Source organism: Rhinoderma darwinii, chromosome 10 (genome assembly GCF_050947455.1).
Source record: "Rhinoderma darwinii isolate aRhiDar2 chromosome 10, aRhiDar2.hap1, whole genome shotgun sequence".
NCBI classification, from domain to species: Eukaryota; Metazoa; Chordata; class Amphibia; order Anura; family Rhinodermatidae; genus Rhinoderma; species Rhinoderma darwinii.
In genome coordinates, this window is record NC_134696.1 from 39,567,138 (window position 1) to 39,585,614 (window position 18,477).

Below are 18,477 nucleotides of genomic sequence, written 5' to 3' on the forward strand. Positions count from 1 at the left end.
TGGTCATAACTTGGCCAAAAATGCTTGTTTTTTAAAAATAAAAACGTTACTGTAATCTACATTGCAGCGCCGATCTGCTGCAATAGCAGATAGGGGTTGCAAAATCTGGTGACAGAGCCTCTTTAAGTATATGAATGGGGTTCACCATGCGTGAGGGGCACATCAATCTAGCCAGAAATGATCCTTTTTTATTTTCCCATCTATAATATTTATTTACTATGGGTGTCAACTGCAATCGTGCTTAACTTTGAATATATGTATTAAGAAATGTTTTGCCATCCGTAAACTTGCTTATTAATGTCATTTGAGTATTGAATCAGAGCTAAATCTGCACGTTGCAAAACCTGTGCAATTGTTAAATACTTTTTATATGCTTTCTTTTGTTTGGCCGTGTAGCTGATAACATCTCCTCACGTTACCAGTTTAGAAGTTGCTCATAAGAGCCTAATGTCATTGACATGCTGTATGTTATCGACAATTAAATTTGGCCAGTTGGTCTATAGGTAAGTTTTTGAGTCAGGGGAAATAGTGAGATAAGTGGGGAGTTTCCAGATGCATCTAAGTTGCTTTTCTGTGAGAATATTCAATGTCACATACACCAGGACATGATCAGATATGTTTATATTGTTGTCTATTATATAAAGAAATAAACTGGAATTAATACATGATCCAATCTAGAATAAGAATGATGCACTAATGAGTAAAAGGAGTAGTCACGTAGATTCGGATAAAGAAGGTGTCAGGGATCGCATAAGTATAGGTGTTGTGGGAAATAATTAAGGACAGTTGTGGAGAAAGAAGCTCTGTTTGCTGCCCCTAACCTGCCTAGAGAGGGGTCAATGACAGTATTAAAATGTCACGCTATAATAAGATTGGGTAGGTCTTTAGAAAGGAGAAACGGTAAGAGTATGGAGAAAACTTCCATGTTTGGGTGTTTGAAAATTTAGTAATGATAGTTTAGTATCGGCTATAATGACCTTCACATGGAAAAATCTGCACCTGGGTCAGCATTCTAATTCTTCAATGGAACATGGCAGTTTTTTTCGTATTAGAGTGGTGACGCTTCTTGATTCGGACGTGTGTGACGCTGACAAAGTGCTACCACCGAGGTGCCTTAAGCAAGGACATGTCACCAGCTTTCCAGTGTGTCCGTTGAAGAAAAATTATGTTAGAGGATGTGTGCTTCAAGTAATTTAGCACCTTTCTCTTGATAGGGGTATTTAAACCTTCCCCATTCCATGTCAGTAATCTAAGACCACTGGAAGTAGTGAAAGAATAGGTTGTAGAGGTAGATTGTATACTGATCCTCCTGAGCCTCAGATGATCCATGCAAAAGTGTAATCCCAGGGAGCAAAGAAGGTCTTCCAAGTAGAAGAACACGATACATGTAGGAATCCAACATCTTTAGGAAAGGTCAGGGGTAACTAAAACACAAACAAAAAAGTTAACCACGTATATGGCAAAATCAAACCATAGAAACATGGTCATCATGTAAGAAATATAAAAACCGAGGGACATATTAGCCTGTGAGAGCCTACATGTAACAATGTTAAGTAATAACGATGAACTTCTGATAAATACTTCACTCTTATAGGGGTTCCTCAGAAGGATTACAGAGTAATGATTTCAGATTTTCAATTAATTGAGGATCACATAAGCTAAGCACAATGAGACCAAAGTAATTCTCTGTGTCTATTCTCTAAATCTTCGATTTTTTATTTTTTTTCACTTGCCAGATCATAAATGGTGGATGATTACTGAAGAATAGTAGATGCTGTTTCACATTCTGCGAGTCTGTCTTCTAACTAGCCAATACGCTGTGTGTTACTGGTGACCTTGGCCAGTGCGGCATTAATAGATGAGTGGAGCAAATCAGTCGCTTGTCCTGCATAAGGAGAAGTAAGCAAGAGACTTCTTATGCTACAGACATGGCAAAAGATATGTCCACATTTTTCTGTGGAACGAGACCATCCCCCTTTTGAGGAGTGAAAAGCAGTTGAAACACCTGGAACTGCTCCTGCACAATGGGGTCAATTGGAGATGGTTCCTCATGTTCAACCAGAGTAGATTTAGAGTTATTTGCTTTTCTCTCTCCTTCTCTGGGCATATTTGTAGATAGTTTACAGACATATTTTTCCATCATCTATCGAACACCACGGTGGTAAAAAAAAAAAAAAAGAGGGCTCAAGAGCTTGCATCTGACAAAGAGTGTTGTATATACTATCACTGAAATCAATATGTGGGTTCCTCAAAGAAACAAATAGTATCACAGAGTGGGAACTTTTCATAAAACATAACCTTTATTCATTATTAAGATGAAAATACTCTGGTAATTCTTATGAATGTAAATACCCCTGACACAACCAGGGTGGAATCAAATAAACAATACACAATAATCACTTGCAGTATCTAGAAAATTATATCTAGATGGCGTGATACCATATGCCACCTATGGACAAACTCTGGGGATACAAACATTTCTATCATTTACAAAGAACTGCTACCAGCACAATAATTCAGGAATTATTCTGCTGGTAGTAGTTCTTTGTAAATATATTGTCATTGATTCCTACCAACTGCTGGGGTCTTTTTCTCTCATGTGAAACATTTCTATCACACACAATTAGTGTAATTTCTAAGCACCAAATATTGCACAAAATAATCACAACACTGACACTTCATAACCGTCCCAACACATTTCCACAACCTAGTTGGTTCATCAAGGGACAATACTGGACAATTTTTGTGTAATTGGAGACCTATAATGGTATAGATAATTCTATAATAAATATTTGCTTGTATCGGCACATTTGTGCCAGATTACAACTCACGACTCCTGGGAGTAAAGATGACAATTGGTTGAGGAAGGAACAGGTGGATAAAGATGATCCATTTCACAAAGAATGCTGGTTTGTAGAAGCTGTAGATGGGCCGCTAAGTGGCAGGTTTGGACATGAAAAGCACAAGAGGTGAATCTGCATATTGATGCAATCAATAGTCCAATAGACTATAACATGTAGTTGCCAAACTCCAGTAAAAGCAGTAGATGTTGAATATATCACATATAAGGGTATTAATCTGAAATTTGAGGCTTTGATGCAAAGTTGTGGATTGCCAAGTTTCATGGGGTCAACAAATTTGAAAAGAGTCACTTGGGGGGTTGCGGGCTGGATGGTGAGTGTGTCTTCCCAGTCAGGGTCCCAGGCATTCTATCCACCTCAGTAGTAGCCAGATCCAGGCAAGTCCAACAGGGTTAAATAGCACTCTGGTGGTAGCTTTGTCCACATAGTGTCCCTCCAGCCAGGGTAGTCCTGGCAGTATGTAACCGCTACCAGGGCAGCTAATTGCGGCAGTCTCAGGTCCTAGGTGTCCCTACTCTCAGAAATAGCTCCCCACACGTTCTAGGCTCACGATGGTCCACCGGAATAATCCCAGGCACCACTGCTACTCTCCTATATCTCCCCACAGCAGGTCAGATAATGTCGGCAGCAGCAACATGACTCAGCGCTGCAAGTTATACCAGGAGCCGGCAGAGAGACCTTTAGGAGGTGCAGCTGGGGGAGAGAGCAGGGCCACAAGATGGCCAACGGAGCAGTGCAATGTAGCCTGCAGATTCTGCACCCGGTCTCCATAGCACAAAAATAACATGTCCCATAGAAGGAGAAGATACGCAACCAGCTGATACCCCTCTCTGAGATGTATCTAATTGATGATCGGCTATAAATCCACTGGTCTGTAGGAGCCTCAGTAAGATGCGGCCATGCCAGCATGCACCGCCTCCGGAAATCCGACAATGTTTTTTAATAAATAAATACACGGTCCAGGGGTTCCATTCATATCTCAATGCAGCCTCTGAAAAGATTACCTATATACAATACACTGTCTGGTACAATAACACAGACAGAATCATAAACTAACAGAGAAGTTTCATGGGACCACATTCAAGACAGTCTCCATTTCATGTGGCTGATACTAAAGAACACTGATACTAGTGCACAGACATGATTCAAAAATGCATAAAAAGTTTTATGTTTACCACACTACAGTTCCCACACTCCTTCCTTCTCCTACTCATTTGATGTTTGAAATGTTCATGAGATGCTCATCTTTGGATCATTCTTTAGTGGTCTGAATAATTTTGGTGTGTAAACGGCCTTAGGCCTCATGCACACGACCGTAGTGTTTTTCTGGTCCGCAAATTCCAGGACCGTGTTCCGTGAAATGTCATCCGCAGTTCATCCGTATGTAATCCGCAGTTCATCCGTATGTAATCCGCAAAATGCGGATGAAAAAAAAAAAGCCTAGGTAAAACAGGATGACGACAGAACTCATTCCCGGTCGTCACCTAGCAACATTTCCGCAAATCCGCAAACTGCGGATGACACACGGAGGTGTATCCGCAATTTCCACGGGCCCATTGACTTTTATTGGCATGTCCGCATCGAATTTGCGGCCCGTAATAAGACATGTCCTGAGTTTCTGCGGCACGGATTTGCGGACATGCGGAGACCCGTGAAAACACGGATAGTGTGTATGGGCCCATAGAAATGAATGGGTCCGCAATTCTCCCGTGGATTTGCGGGGGAATTGCGGACGCAAAAACACGGTCGTGTGCATGGGGCCTTAGCAAACTGCGGAATAGAATTTGTAAAAGCTAAAGAGAATAAAACTAGTAAAGGGCTTATATTTACAGGATACAACTTGATTTCTAAAATGTACTGTATATGATTTGTTTGTGGTAAAGGTTTAATCTTTTTATTTATTTTTTACAATCAGGTTTTAAGAGAAACAGTCCTGAGCATAGCACAACATGGCCATCCCTGTTACTTCTCAGCAAACCTACATTGATGAATTTAACGCCAAAGATTACTTACAGAGATACTATGTGGCAGGAGAAGGAATTCATGCTGGGGAATGGACAGACTTTGTATCACAATATCTACATGAAACTTTCACTAAAGGTAAGTAATACAACTTAAATAAAATGTTCAATTATATATTAAGCATTCTAAGAGATGAACTGCGAAAGTATATAGTGGTAAATAGTCTAATATCTAATAATTAGCCTGGATTCATGAACATTTTTTGTGCCTAAATAACATGCTCGATTTCTGTGAGAAGGTAAATGCAAATATGGATGTTGATCATGCAGCTGATGTAATATTTTTGAAAAATATTTAATACTGCACCCCACAACAGCCTTGTACTGAAGCGACTGATGCATTGACGGAGGGACAATGTATGCATGTGTGTAAATAATTGGTTAAGGGACAGAAAATAAAGAGCCTAATAGGCTTCCATACTTCGCAGACCAGGAGGCCATTGTTAGGCCTCCGGTTTCCAAAGCAGCCATTGGCACCCCCGTGACGCCAATCGACTACAAACCTCTTAACTGCCACGGTTGCTTTTGACCGTGGCATCTAAGAGGTTAATAGCGGGGATCGGAGCTAGCTCTGGTACCTGCCATTACAGCAGGGTGTCAGCTGTAACATACAGCTGACACCCACGGCTGATGGCGTGGGCTCAGCTTTACATAAAATGTGTGGATAACAGAACGAGAAGTACTTGGGTATTCTGGTTACAAGTAAGCTAAGCAGCAGCACTCAATGTCATTCAGCAGCTGCAAAAGCAAATAAGATTTTCGAGTCTATAAAAGATAGCTAACAATTTGTGATTCAAATGTAAATTTTACCAGTCTATAAATCCATGGTAAGACCACATATTGAATATGGAATTCAGTTTTTGGCTTCACTTTGTAAAAAAGGATATAGTGGCAGTGTCAGTGGCAGATCATCATAAGGGCGGTTCGGGCGGCCGCCATGGGCCCAAGAAGGTTCCCAGGGGAGCCATGGCCTCCCAGCCCATAACATTTATGGGCCGGACGGCATGGGCCTACTCACTTCATTACCCTAGTCACTGCATCACGCTGGTCTGCGCAAGCTTCCCGCCCGGAGTCTGTGCAGCGCTCCGTCCTTCGCGGGAGCGGGACAAGGTAAGTACAATATTTTTTTGGGGGGGCCATGTGGCAATATACACAGGGGGATTGCTGTGTAGCACTATATACAAGGGGGATAATAACCTATGATGAAACAGAGACTATGACACTCCAATAATTACAAAAGTATACATTTTTATTAGAGCCAAAAATATAAAAACACATATATCGCAATATAAAATTCAGAGTTGACTAACCACAATGTGGTAGTAGCAATTAATAATTCATAAAGGTATAAAAACCTGCATATATCACAGCATGGGTACAAAAGAAGAGGTTTTAAATGTAATGTAAATAACATTTGGTAAAATACAATCGTGTATAGATGACATGTATAGTTAACATATATAGTTACATAATAGTAACTTACCCATGAAAAATAGAGATGGCTGCCTGGCGTCACACCCCGACGCACGTTTCAGCTCCAGGCCTTCGTCTAGGGGTTAGGGGGATGTGTATCATTATATACAAGAGGAGGCCTGTGCGGCACTATATACAAGGGGAGGACTGTGTGGCACTATTTACAAGGGGGAGCTGTGTGGCACTATATACAAGGGGTCTGTGTGGCACTATATACAAGGGGGTCTGTGTGGCACTATATACAAGGGGGGATGTGTAGCACTATATACAAGGGGGGCTGTGTGGCATTATATACAAGGGGAGAACTGTGTGGCACTATATACAAGGGAGGGACTGTGTGGCACTATATACAAGGGGGGACTGTGTGGCACTATATACAAGGAGGGCTGTGTGGCACTATACACAAAGGGGGGGCTGTGTGGCACTATATATACAAGAGCGGGCGGGCTCTGTGGCGCTATCTACAGGGGGTCTGTGTGTGTGGCGCTATCTGAAGGGAGTCTGTCTAGCGCTATCTACAGGGGGCTGTGTGGAGCTATCTACAGGGGGCTGTGTGTGGTGCTATCCATGGTGTGGCGCTCTCCACAGGGGGGTGGCGCTATCTATAGGTGGGCTGTGTATGATGATATCTACAGGGGGCTGTGTATATGTGGTGCTTTACTTTACTGTGTTTGACACAATTATATTCAGGGACAAAGTGTTTGGTACTATTTTATTCAGGGGCGCAGTGTATGGTGCAGTTATATTTAGGGGTACAGTGTGTGCCAACATGATAATTTTATCTTCGTTTGTAGGTGTGGCAATGTTAGAAAAGTCAGGAGCCGAAGACATCTGAGTGGCAAATTCTGCAGAAATGAGTCATGGCCGGGAGAAGTCGTCATGAAGTCTGGACCAGACAAAGAAGAAAAGAGGAGAAAAATTAGAATCTTAGAAGTCGTCACCTATGAGTCACTGGATTTATAGAGAATCTGTCACCTCACCTGACATGTTTATTATAGGAAGTCCTGTTATTTTAGAAAAAGTCTTTGTTCCGTCCTGGACTGATAGAAGTTGAGGCCTAATTTGGCGACTTACACAGTATTGGTTCACAATTGCAGGGCTCTGATGTGAAATAATAAAAGTAACCCCTGAGAAGTGACCCCATTTTGGAAACGATACCCCTTAAGGCATTTATTAAGGGGTGTAGTGAGCATTTTCACCCTACAGGGCTTTTCCATAAATGATTGTGGATGTGGATGGTGCAAAGTAGAAAATTTCAATATTTCCCGAGATATGCCATTTCAGTGGCAAATCTGTCGTGCCCAGCTTGTGCCACGGGAGACATACACTCCAAAAATTGTGAAAAGGGATCTTCCAGGTATGGTGATGCCATATATGTGGATGTAAACAGCTCTTTGGGCACACTGTAGTGCTCAGAAGGGAGGGAGCACCATTTGGCTTTTGGAGCGTGGATTCTGCTTGGTAGTAGTTTTGTTTGGAGTTTTACTAGTATTTCAGTTTATAATGTGGGGGTATATGTAAGCTGGGCAGGGTACATCAGGGGCATAGTCAGGTGGTATAATAATGGGGTAAAAAAACAATAAAATAATTCATTGATATTTGTTACGCTGTGATGCAATCCTTTCTCCACAATCCAGTGTTGCACTGATAAATGGTGTCCCCCTTTTGGTCCACACTTTACACCTTTGCAGTTTGGGGAATTTTGCTGTAAAAGTGTCGTCCTGGTATAATACGGGCACCCTTGCTTCCAGCTGATATGTTTGGACCCTACCCTTGCTGGTTCTCTAATTTTAGAGCCTTGATATATCGCCTCTTGAAACAGAAGAAATGTTCCCCTCGGACCTGAACAACTGCATATATTTTATTTCTGGACTTATTGGAGCCTTAACTAATTAATTTTTTTCATAGACGTAGTGGTATGAGGGCTGTTTTTTGTGGGATGAGCTGTAGTTATTATTGGTACCATTTTGGGGTACATGCAAGTTTTTGATCACTTTTTATCCTATTTTTTGGGAGGCAGGGTGACCAAAAAGCCAGCAATTCTGGCATAGTTATTTCATTTTTTTTATACAGCGTTCACCATGCGTTATAAATTGCATGTTAACTTTATTCTGCGGGCCAGTATGATTCCGGCGATACCTAATTTATAGCACTTTTTTATGTTTTACAACTTTTTGCACAATAAAATAAATTTTGTAAAAAGAATGTATTTTTTCTGTCGCCATGTTGTAAGAGCCATAACTTTTACATTTTTTTCATCGCCAGTGCTGTAGGAGTGCTTTTTTTTTTTTTTGCGATAGTTTTTATAGGTACAATTTTTGGATACATGCGACTTTTTGATCACTTTTTATTTACATTTTTGTAGGGCAAAGTGACCAAAAAACAGAAATTCTGGCATTGTTTCTTATATTTTTTTTACGCCGTTCGCCACGTGGAATAAATAACATAGTTCAGGCCATTACGATACTAAATATGTATGGTTTATTTATTTTTTTCAATAATAAAGGACTTGATAAGGGAAAAATTACGATAGTGTTTTATTTTAGTACTTGAAACTTTTATTACATCTTACAAATTTTTTTTCCACTTTTTTTTTTACACTTTTTTTGTAGTCCCACTAGGAGACTTGAAGGTCCAATGGTCAGATTTTTTTTTTCTAATACATTGTACTACCTATGTAGTGCAATGTATTAGATCTGTCAGTCATTTACTGACAGCAAGCCGATTACGTTTCGTCTCTGGGCCGGGCATAATCTGCTTCCGTAATGGCAGAGCAGGAGGCCATTGTTAGGCCTCCTGTTGCCATAGCAGCAGTCAACAGCCCTGCGATTGCAGGGCACAGGTGCCGATCTGCTGCGAACCACTAACATGCAGCGATCACTTCCAATCGCTGCATCTAAGGGGTTAAAGATAGGGATCGGAGCTAGCTCTGGTTGACATACATACAGCTGACTTCCACTGCTGAGCCGGCGCCATCTTGCCGACAGCTACGGAAGCCTTTTAGGCCCCATCTGGAAGGTTCCCGTACTAGGCAGACTGGGAGGCCACTATTAGGCCTCTGGTTGCCATTGCAGTCACCGGCACCCCGAAAATTTCATTACTGGGGTGCCAATGAGCTGCAGACACAAATGCTGCAATCGCTTGTGACCGCTGCATTTAAGGGGTTAATGGCGGGGATCAAAGCTAACGTCGGTCCCCGCCATTACAGCAGGGTGTCAGCTGTAAGATACAGCTGACATCTGGGGATGATGGCACCAACTCAGCTTCTGAGCCGGTGCCATCCATTTGTCATGAGTATACGTCAATTTTCGGGAAGCACTAAATTTCCATGATGTATACTTATGACAAATGTCGGGAAGGGGTTAAAGTCTTTTATTAAAGCAAGGTAGTGCAACATTAAAAATTATGTTTCGGCTTACACAGAAGGGTCTTTGTAAGTAGAAACATCATTACTAGTATTGTATTACTTTTCCCTGTCAGATCTTTAGCCAAGCTTAGGAGGTGTACGTTTTTTATTTGTTGTTGTTTTTTCGAATCCCTGTTATGTGTATATAGGTTTGGTTTGTGGCAGTAATTTGGTATTCCTAATACTATTCCTTTCTAAGCGGATATTTTAAATATTTTGTTTTTGTATCGTAAGATGGAGTTAGAGGAGATACATTACTTGATGTTGGCAGTGGAGCAAGCATTTATCAACTCCTCTCTGCTTGTGAAGTCTTCGATAAAATCATTGCCTCAGATTTACTTGAGCAAAACCGTGCTGAATTCCAAAAATGGCTGAAGAAGGATCCAGATGCTTTTGACTGGACTCACATAATTAAATTTGTGTGTGAGCTGGAAGGAAACAGGTATTGATTTATTTAAACTTTACCCACACTAAAATTGACTACAAATAAAGTATGCAAGTATATTTCATATGGCATGGTATTTTATCTCTATATGCAATGTGTTTTGTGCAGGGCTAGTGCTAATACAGAGCAGCCAATCTGATCACACAGAGCTGCAGTGAAAATCATAAGAAAGAGATAGAGCACTAGTTAGTGCCATTGATAAGAAAGGGGTGGTGGGTTAAACTACCTCAGATTTCCTTTGCAGATAAGTTTAACATCAGCATATCGGACAAATAAAATCTAAAAAGTAAGTCAAGTCAGATATCTGACTTAGTTTAAATGGTTGTCTCATAAAGATAATCTCTATCCATGTACCATGATAAAGCATACGGATGTAGTAGAGAAGGGTCCCCTGCTCGAGACCCACCTCTTTGAGCTAGAATAGACAGCCGGTCTCTAATAGCGGATCTTGTCCTGGGGACCCAGAATGTCAATGTATCAAATGGATGGCCATTTCCTTAAATGGTTGCCAGGTAATGATAAATTGCATTGCAGAAGAAACCAGTGGCCAGACACGGCTTATCCTGGCGACATGTGAGGTTAATATAACATGTATTGATGTATATTAACAAGTACCTTTATGTATTAGAATGGAGCCGTTGTAGAGAATGGGATGGGATCCTTATATTCAAAAATATACGGCCACTCATAAGTAGGTCTCTGATAAATAAAAGACTTGTGTGTCTTCTTATAATGTATGTGTCACGGACTGTGGGTATGTGGACCCACCAGGCAACAGAGCACCCAAACATTACAAAGTCCCGCGCTAGGGTACCTGAATAGACCAGACAGTTACCGAGGCTTTAGAACGGATGGAGGTGGGTGCAGCAGGTTACGTCAGACGTGAAGGATGACGGCAGGTGCAGCAGGTTGCGCCAAATATGACGGATAACACTGGTTATGGCAGATGACACTGGACGTGGCAGATGACAGCAGGTGCAATAGGACACGACTCCAAAACTTACAGGCTTAGGAACAAGGACGCAGCACGGAATAAATGATACAGGTAGCAGGGCACGGGTAACAACAGGAACAGCATAACACTAAGGGACCATTTGCAAGACTAACACGGGAATACTAACAACGCTCAGGCAATGAGTGAAGGGGCGGGGCACTTCTAATAGTCCAGGGTAATTTGGGAGCAATCAGTCAAATCTAAAACATGTGTGTGCTCTGGCCCATTAAGGCAGGGAATGAACTCGAGCGCGCACCCTAGTGGTCACTGCAGGACAGGACGGCTGCATGTGCTGACATCTATGGGGAGGGAGACGTCTGCAGGATGAAAGGAGTCTGCGGTCTTGACCGTGGACGTTACAGTATGCTGGGAGACAGAGGCAGGAGACTAGAGTGCATTCTCTTTGCATGACTAGCAGTTGAGGTGACTGACAGTTGGGAAAAACAACAGAGGACTAAGGTGCCATGTTGTTGCTGTTGAGACGGAGAGAGGAAAGGCCTAACAGAGAGAGGACAAATAGCGAGATTGAAGAAAATTATAAGGAAAGTAAATAGTACACATATACATATTTGCCTATCAGTGACATTTCGAAGGTGGAATTAAATACTGTATATATACAGTTAGGTCCAGAATTATTTGGACAGTGACACAATCTTCATGATTTGGGCTCTGCATGCCACCACATTGGATTTGAAATGAAACAACTGAGATGCAATTCAAGTGTAGACTTTCAGGTTTAATTCAAGGGGTTAAACAAATATATCCAGTGAAACGTTTAGTAATTGCAACCATTTTTCCCCACAGTCTCCTCATTTCAGGGGCTCAAAAGTAATTGGAAAAATTTACATTACTATAAATAAAATGGTTTTTTTTTTGTTTTTTTTAATACTTTGTAGAGAATCCTTTGCAGGCAATGACTGCCTGAAGTCTGGAACCCATGGACATCACCAAATGCCAGGGTTTCCTCCTTTTTGATGCTTTGCCGGGCCTTTACTGCAGCTGTCTTGCGTTGTTGCTTGTTTGTGGGTCTTTCTGCCTTAAGTTTTGTCTTAAGCAAGTGAAATGCAGCTCCATCGGGTTGAGATCTGGTGATTGACTTGGCCATTGCAGAATATTCCACTTCTTTGCCTTAAAAAACTCCTGTGTTGCTTTTGCAGTATGTTTTGGGTCATTGTCCATCTGTACTGTGAAGCGACGTCCAATCATCCTTGCTGCATTTGGTTGAATCTGAGCAGAAAGTAAATCCCTGAACACTTCAGAAATAATCCGGCTGCTTCTGTCTTCAGTCACATCATCAATAAATACTAGGGACCTGGTGCCATGCATGCCCATAATATCACACTGCCACCACCATGTTTTACAGAGGATGGGGTATGCTTTGGATCATGAGCCGTTCCAAGCCTTCTCTGTACTTTCTTCCTCCCATCATTCTGGTACAGGCTGATCTTAGTTTCATGCTGTTCCAGTACTGGGCGGCTTCTTTAGATGTTGGTTGGCAAAGTCTAATTTGGCCTTTCTATTTTTGAGGCTGATTAATGGATTGCACCTTGTGGTGCACCCTCTGTATTTGCTCTCATGGAGTCTTCTTTTTATAGTAGACTTAGATACTGATATACCTACTTCCAGGAGAGTCTTCTGTGGACGTCCAGACCTTTTGGAGTTCACGAGATCACCAGTGCAAACTTTTTCTTCAAGAATGCAGCAAACTGTTGATTTGGCCACTCCTAACATTTGTGCTATGTCTTTGATGGATTTCTTCATTTTTTGTTAGACCAAGGATGGTCTGTTTCACTTGCAGTGAGAGCTCCATTCACCTCATGTTGTGGGTTCACAGCAACCGCTTTCAAATGCAAATGCCACACCTGGAATCAACTCCAGACCTTTTACCTGCTTAATTGATGATGGATTAACGAGGGAATAGCCCATGTAGTCCATTAAATAGCTTTTGAGAGAATTGTCCAATTACTTTTGGTCCCTTGTAAAAGAGGCAGCTACATATTAAAGAGCTTTTATTCCTGGACGCTTCCTCAAATTAGGATGTGAATACCCTCAAATTAAAGCTTAGAGTCTGCACTTCATGCCCATATTGATTATATAACTGTATATTCAATAAGTTTTGTCAAACAGCTAAAATACCAAAACTTGTCACTGTCCAAATAATTCTGGAGCTGACTGTGTGTGTGTGTGTGTGTGTGTGTGTGTGTGTGTGTGTGTATATATATATATATATATATATATATATATATATATATATATATATACATTCTTGAATTTACTTATTGGAGGAACAGTTCTAGTCAATAGAAAGAGAAGAAACTACATTGAATATTTGATCTTGTCAATAGTTGAGATGATAGAGAAGATAGATAAATAATAACTAGAAGATCTACAAATAAAACAAGAATAAACCAAATAATTAGTATATCAGTGGCTCCATTCTACAAAAAAAAATACATATCTATAATAGTTGTAATATTTCTCAATTCATCTTTTATATTTAATACGTCAACTGGATATTCTTCTGTTTAGTGTAAAACATTGAAATTGTTTAAGCTAACTAATAGGAATTTATCTGGATAAATAAACAAAGTTTGTTAAAAGGAATGTGCCGCTAGAAAAATATTTTTTATTTTATTTAGTTAAACTGTTAGTCAATAAATGATTACACATTTGTAATGACGGGGTAGGGAGACAGACAGGTGAGCCCTAATCTACCCGCCACTCAGTCCCTGCCTACTTGCATGGCCCGTCCTAGGCGACGGCGTACAACTGGGCGACGGTCCCTACGCTCAATATGTGCACGACAGACAAACAGACAAGGGTACACAGAAGCTAAGGGAAATGGGGCAGTTGCCCACGGCAACATCGTGAGCAACAGGCGTAGTGAACGAGCCGAGTAAAACCAGGAGTGTACGAGGTACCAAACGCAGAGCAGGAGCGTAGTCAGTAAAGCCAGGGTCAAAATGAAGCAAGGTCAATAATAGTAGCAGGAGCAGCAGAACCAGGAAACAGGAAAGAATCACAGGCAAAGACAAGCAGGAAATGAAGGTATAAATAGACCGAGGGCGGGAGCTAGAACCATCTGGCCAGGCTGTGATAGGTACTCCCACTCCTGAGCCTACCAGCCTGAGTGGTAGCAGATCGAGTCACTCTATCAGACCTAGGAGCAGGTGCAGACTGATTAACCACGGCCGTCGACACAGAAGCTGTGTCTGGCAGATCCTTTACAACATTGTTCTAATTTCTTTATTTTATTCACAAGTCAGGAAATATTATAAATTAGATTCTAATTTATAACATTTCCATGTGCTGGTCATTAGAGGGAGCAATTCCCAAAATTGCAGCATTGCAATGTGGTAAAGCAACCTCATTGCTTTATTCTGCAAATTTGGTGTAGACACACATGCTCTAGTGTGCTCACACAATGCCAGGCTTGTGCCAGGAGAAAGGAGGGGGTTGAATGTTCAAACCTCCTACACTGTGTGCCGCCATTTTTTGAGCGAATGCACAGTGTAGGAGGATTAGATACAGTGTAATCACACAGTATAACACACACAAACACAAACATAACTTACCTGATCCTGCCCCCGCCGCTGCCTCCGCTCCATCCGTTCCCTCCGCTTCTAGTCCTTGCTTCTGAACATATGGACGGAAGCCGCGACCGGAAGTAGTCATCTTCCAGTCCGGCCGCGACTTCCGGTCCACATGAAAAAGGCGCCGGATGTCGCTCAGCCAAAGACCTTCTTTTTGTACTTTGTGGTTGCGGCGCATGCGCCGTTCCCACACAGACTGCGTACACTGTAGTGAATGGAACGGCTCCTGTTCACATTCACTATAGGGATGTATGTGCCGTATTCCATCTCTGTATGTGTCGTTAATCGTCACATACAGAGATGAAAAAAAAAATGGCAGCCCCCATAGAGAAGTAAAAGAAAGAAAAAATAAAGCTAAACACAAATAAATAAAATTTATTTTAATAACATATTAAAAGCAAAAACATATAAAAAAAAACTGTTTTCGCGACGCCTGTCCTTTAAGTCAATATATCCTTTTGTTACATTTTGACGTAGTCAGCAGGATGAGCCTTAATGCATCTGAATCTTCTTCAGACTACTCTAGCAGTATGGCCACCTCACAATCACAACCTATACTTATCCCCATGGGGGCAGCCCTGATGAGTATTCAGAAATTTGATGGCAAAACTATGACAGTAAATGTAGAACATATACAAGCCGCTGCAAGGCTGCATCAAATCACATCAGATTACCAAGCTGACCTAGCACTAAATTTATTGGAGGGAAATGCACGAAAAGCTGTACTTGTTTTTCCAGAAGGACAAAGAAAAGCATTAGAAGATATTATATCTCGCTTAGAAACGTTGTATGGCAATGCTACTCCTGCTATAGATCTAAGACATTTTTTTTATACCCGTAGTCAAAGAGAAGGAGAAAAGTTTTCTGTAGAATTACAAGATTTATGGAATCGACTCAACAAGAAGGATCGAGAAGGTTGTATAGCAGTTAGGGTATGTGCACACACACTAATTACGTCCGTAATTGACGGACGTATTTCGGCCGCAAGTAGTGGACCGAACACAGTGCAGGGAGCCGGGCTCCTAGCATCATACTTATGTACGATGCTAGGAGTCCCTGCCTCTCCGTGGAACTACTGTCCCGTACTGAAAACATGATTACAGTACGGGACAGTTGTCCTGCAGCGAGGCAGGGACTCCTAGCATCGTACATGTGTTCGGTCCACTACTTGCGGCCGAAATACGTCCGTCAATTACGGACGTAATTAGTGTGTGTGCACATACACTAATTGATGCAGACAAGTTACTACGATATCAATTCATATCAGGTCTATGTAGTCATACCCTAAAAAGAGCCTTAAAAAATATGATCAGATTAGATGATCAAACTACCTTTGCTGATGTAATTAAAGAAGCTATAGAACTACAAAGAGATGAAGATAAGAACGCAAATGTGGCTGTTCAAATAGTAAAAAAAGAAAATATGCCGAAAACTACTGAAGAAAAATCTAATACTGCTATACAAGGTTTCACTAGACATTACAGAGACCCTTAAAGACTCAAAAGAAGAAATTGTACGACTTACAAATATAAAGTTTTATCCTGAAAACAGAGGGCGAAGAGGTCGACCTATTAAAACTGTTGAAAAACGATGTTGGCGATGTGAACAAGTAGGTCATTTTGCCAGAGATTGTAGAGCGGGTCAGACCGAAAGAAATGGCCTAACACATTTAAACTAGAATTACCCTGTGCGTCGAGCCGCGGGAACCTTAAATGAAGGCCCTGATGAAATGCCGCATAGTACCAGCCTGTATTAATGGTTATTTAATAAATTGTTTGATAGATACGGGTTCAGAAGTCACTAATATTAATCAAAAATGGTATGAAGAATACCTTCAAGACACAGCTAGTATCGAACCTTCTATGGTTACCCTGGCGGCTGCTAACAATTTGCCCATTAAAATAGTTGGAATAGTTTGGTTAAATATAGAAGTTATGGGACAAAGATTGGTAGTAAAAGAAATGGCACGGCCAGGAATTCCATTGTTATTAGGAATGAACTTATTACAAAAATTAAATGGACTGTTCTTTTGATGAAAAAGTACATAGTTATTGCAAACAAATACATGAGAGCTCAACAGTAAAACAGTCACTATTACAATTATAAGAAATATGTCTATAGCAACAGACTTAAGAGAGATTAACAGGACGAGCTGGAGTGGTTTGTGCATTTCCTCGAGGTCTGTTACATATTCCTACAAGAAAAGAGGTTATGTTGCCATTAGCCCCTTCCCTCCACAGCCATTTTTCGGGTTTTCACTTTTGTTTTTTCCTCCCCATCTTCCAAAAGCCGTAACTTTTTTATTTTCCTATCAATATAGCCATTACAATAATACCATACATAGTACAACAGGTTATACTCCATATCAGTTGTTATTTGGACGCCCCTCCAGAGTACCCCTGTCACTTTTAATGGAACAAACTGAAGTCATAGAAAGTAACACTCTTTCCGAGAGGATTCAAAAACAGACAAGACTAAAAAAAAAAAAAAAGGCAATGATCTTGTAAGAGAGAAACAACAGTCTAATGTTGAAGATTCAAAACCACAACAAAATATCAGCTTGCTCCCAGGAGAACGAGTTCTGGTAAGAAATAAACTAGCACATTGCGCAAGAAAACTGGAACCCAAATGGGAAAAGACTCCGTATATTATCACACGCCAGTTAGAACCACATATACCAGTATATGAAGTACGATCTGAGAATGATGACTCACCCACAACTTGCATTGAAATTTGTTGAGACCATGTACACTCCTCTTGGAAGTATTGGAAGAAACAAATATTCCTGAGCCCTCTTCCAACATACCAGAATATGGTATCAATGAAGATTGGTGGGTAATGATCCCCAGAAACAAAGTTTTAACCCCTTCCCGACATTTGCCGTATGGGTACGCCATGGAAAGCCATGACTTCCCGCAAATTGCCGTACCCATACGCCAAATTTTTGGCACCGGCTCAGAAGCTGAGCCGGTGCCATCATCGCCGGATCTCAGCTGTATCTTACAGCTGACATCCGACTGTAACGGCGGGGACCGAAATTCGCTTAGATCCCTGCCATTATCCCCTTAAGTGCAGCGCTCAAACACGAGTGCTGCACTTAAGGAGTTTGCAGCTCATCGGAACCCCAACAATGAAATTGCCGGGGTTGCGGTGGCTGCAATGGCAACCGGAGGCCTAATACTGGCTTCCCGATCTGCCTAGCACGGAAACCGGTCAATATCCGGCGTCATCAGCGGTGGAAGTCAGCTGTATGTTACAGCTGACATCCACATGTAACGGCAGGAACCGGAGCTAGCTCCGATCCCTGCCATTAACCCCTTCGATGCAGCAATCGAAAGCGATTGCTGCATCGTAGCGGTTACTAGCAGATCGCCAGCCCTGACAGGCAATCAGGACTGGCGACTGCTGCTATGGCAACAGGAGACACAATGGCCTCCTGCTCTGCCATTACGGAAGCCGATGTAGGCCACGCCAGGGGGGGCGAAGACTAATCTGCTTGCTGTCAGTGAATAACTGACAGATCTAATACATTTCACTACGTAGGTAGTGCATTGTATTAGAAAAAAAGAAATCTGACAGCTGGATCTTCAAGTCCCCTAGTGGGACTTGAGAAAAAGTGTAAAAAAAAGTGAAAAAAATAAAAGTTTGAAAACAATAAAAGATTCAAGTAATAAAATAAAACAC

General features: G+C 41.4%; 1 protein-coding gene across 2 annotated transcripts in view; it reads left to right on the forward strand.

Moving 5' to 3' along the window:
* Positions 1-18,477, forward strand: part of LOC142661973 (nicotinamide N-methyltransferase-like) — a 39,477-nt gene that overhangs the window by 14,956 nt on the left and 6,044 nt on the right. Inside the window, exons 3-5 of one of the 2 annotated variants that reach the window (XM_075839749.1) lie at positions 397-503; positions 4,777-4,961; positions 9,996-10,203. In XM_075839749.1, the coding sequence (XP_075695864.1) occupies positions 4,811-4,961; positions 9,996-10,203 (359 nt within the window). In that variant the 5' untranslated portion in view covers positions 397-503; positions 4,777-4,810. The remainder of the gene's footprint in view (positions 1-396; positions 504-4,776; positions 4,962-9,995; positions 10,204-18,477) is intronic. The other variant, XM_075839748.1, reaches the window with a different exon arrangement.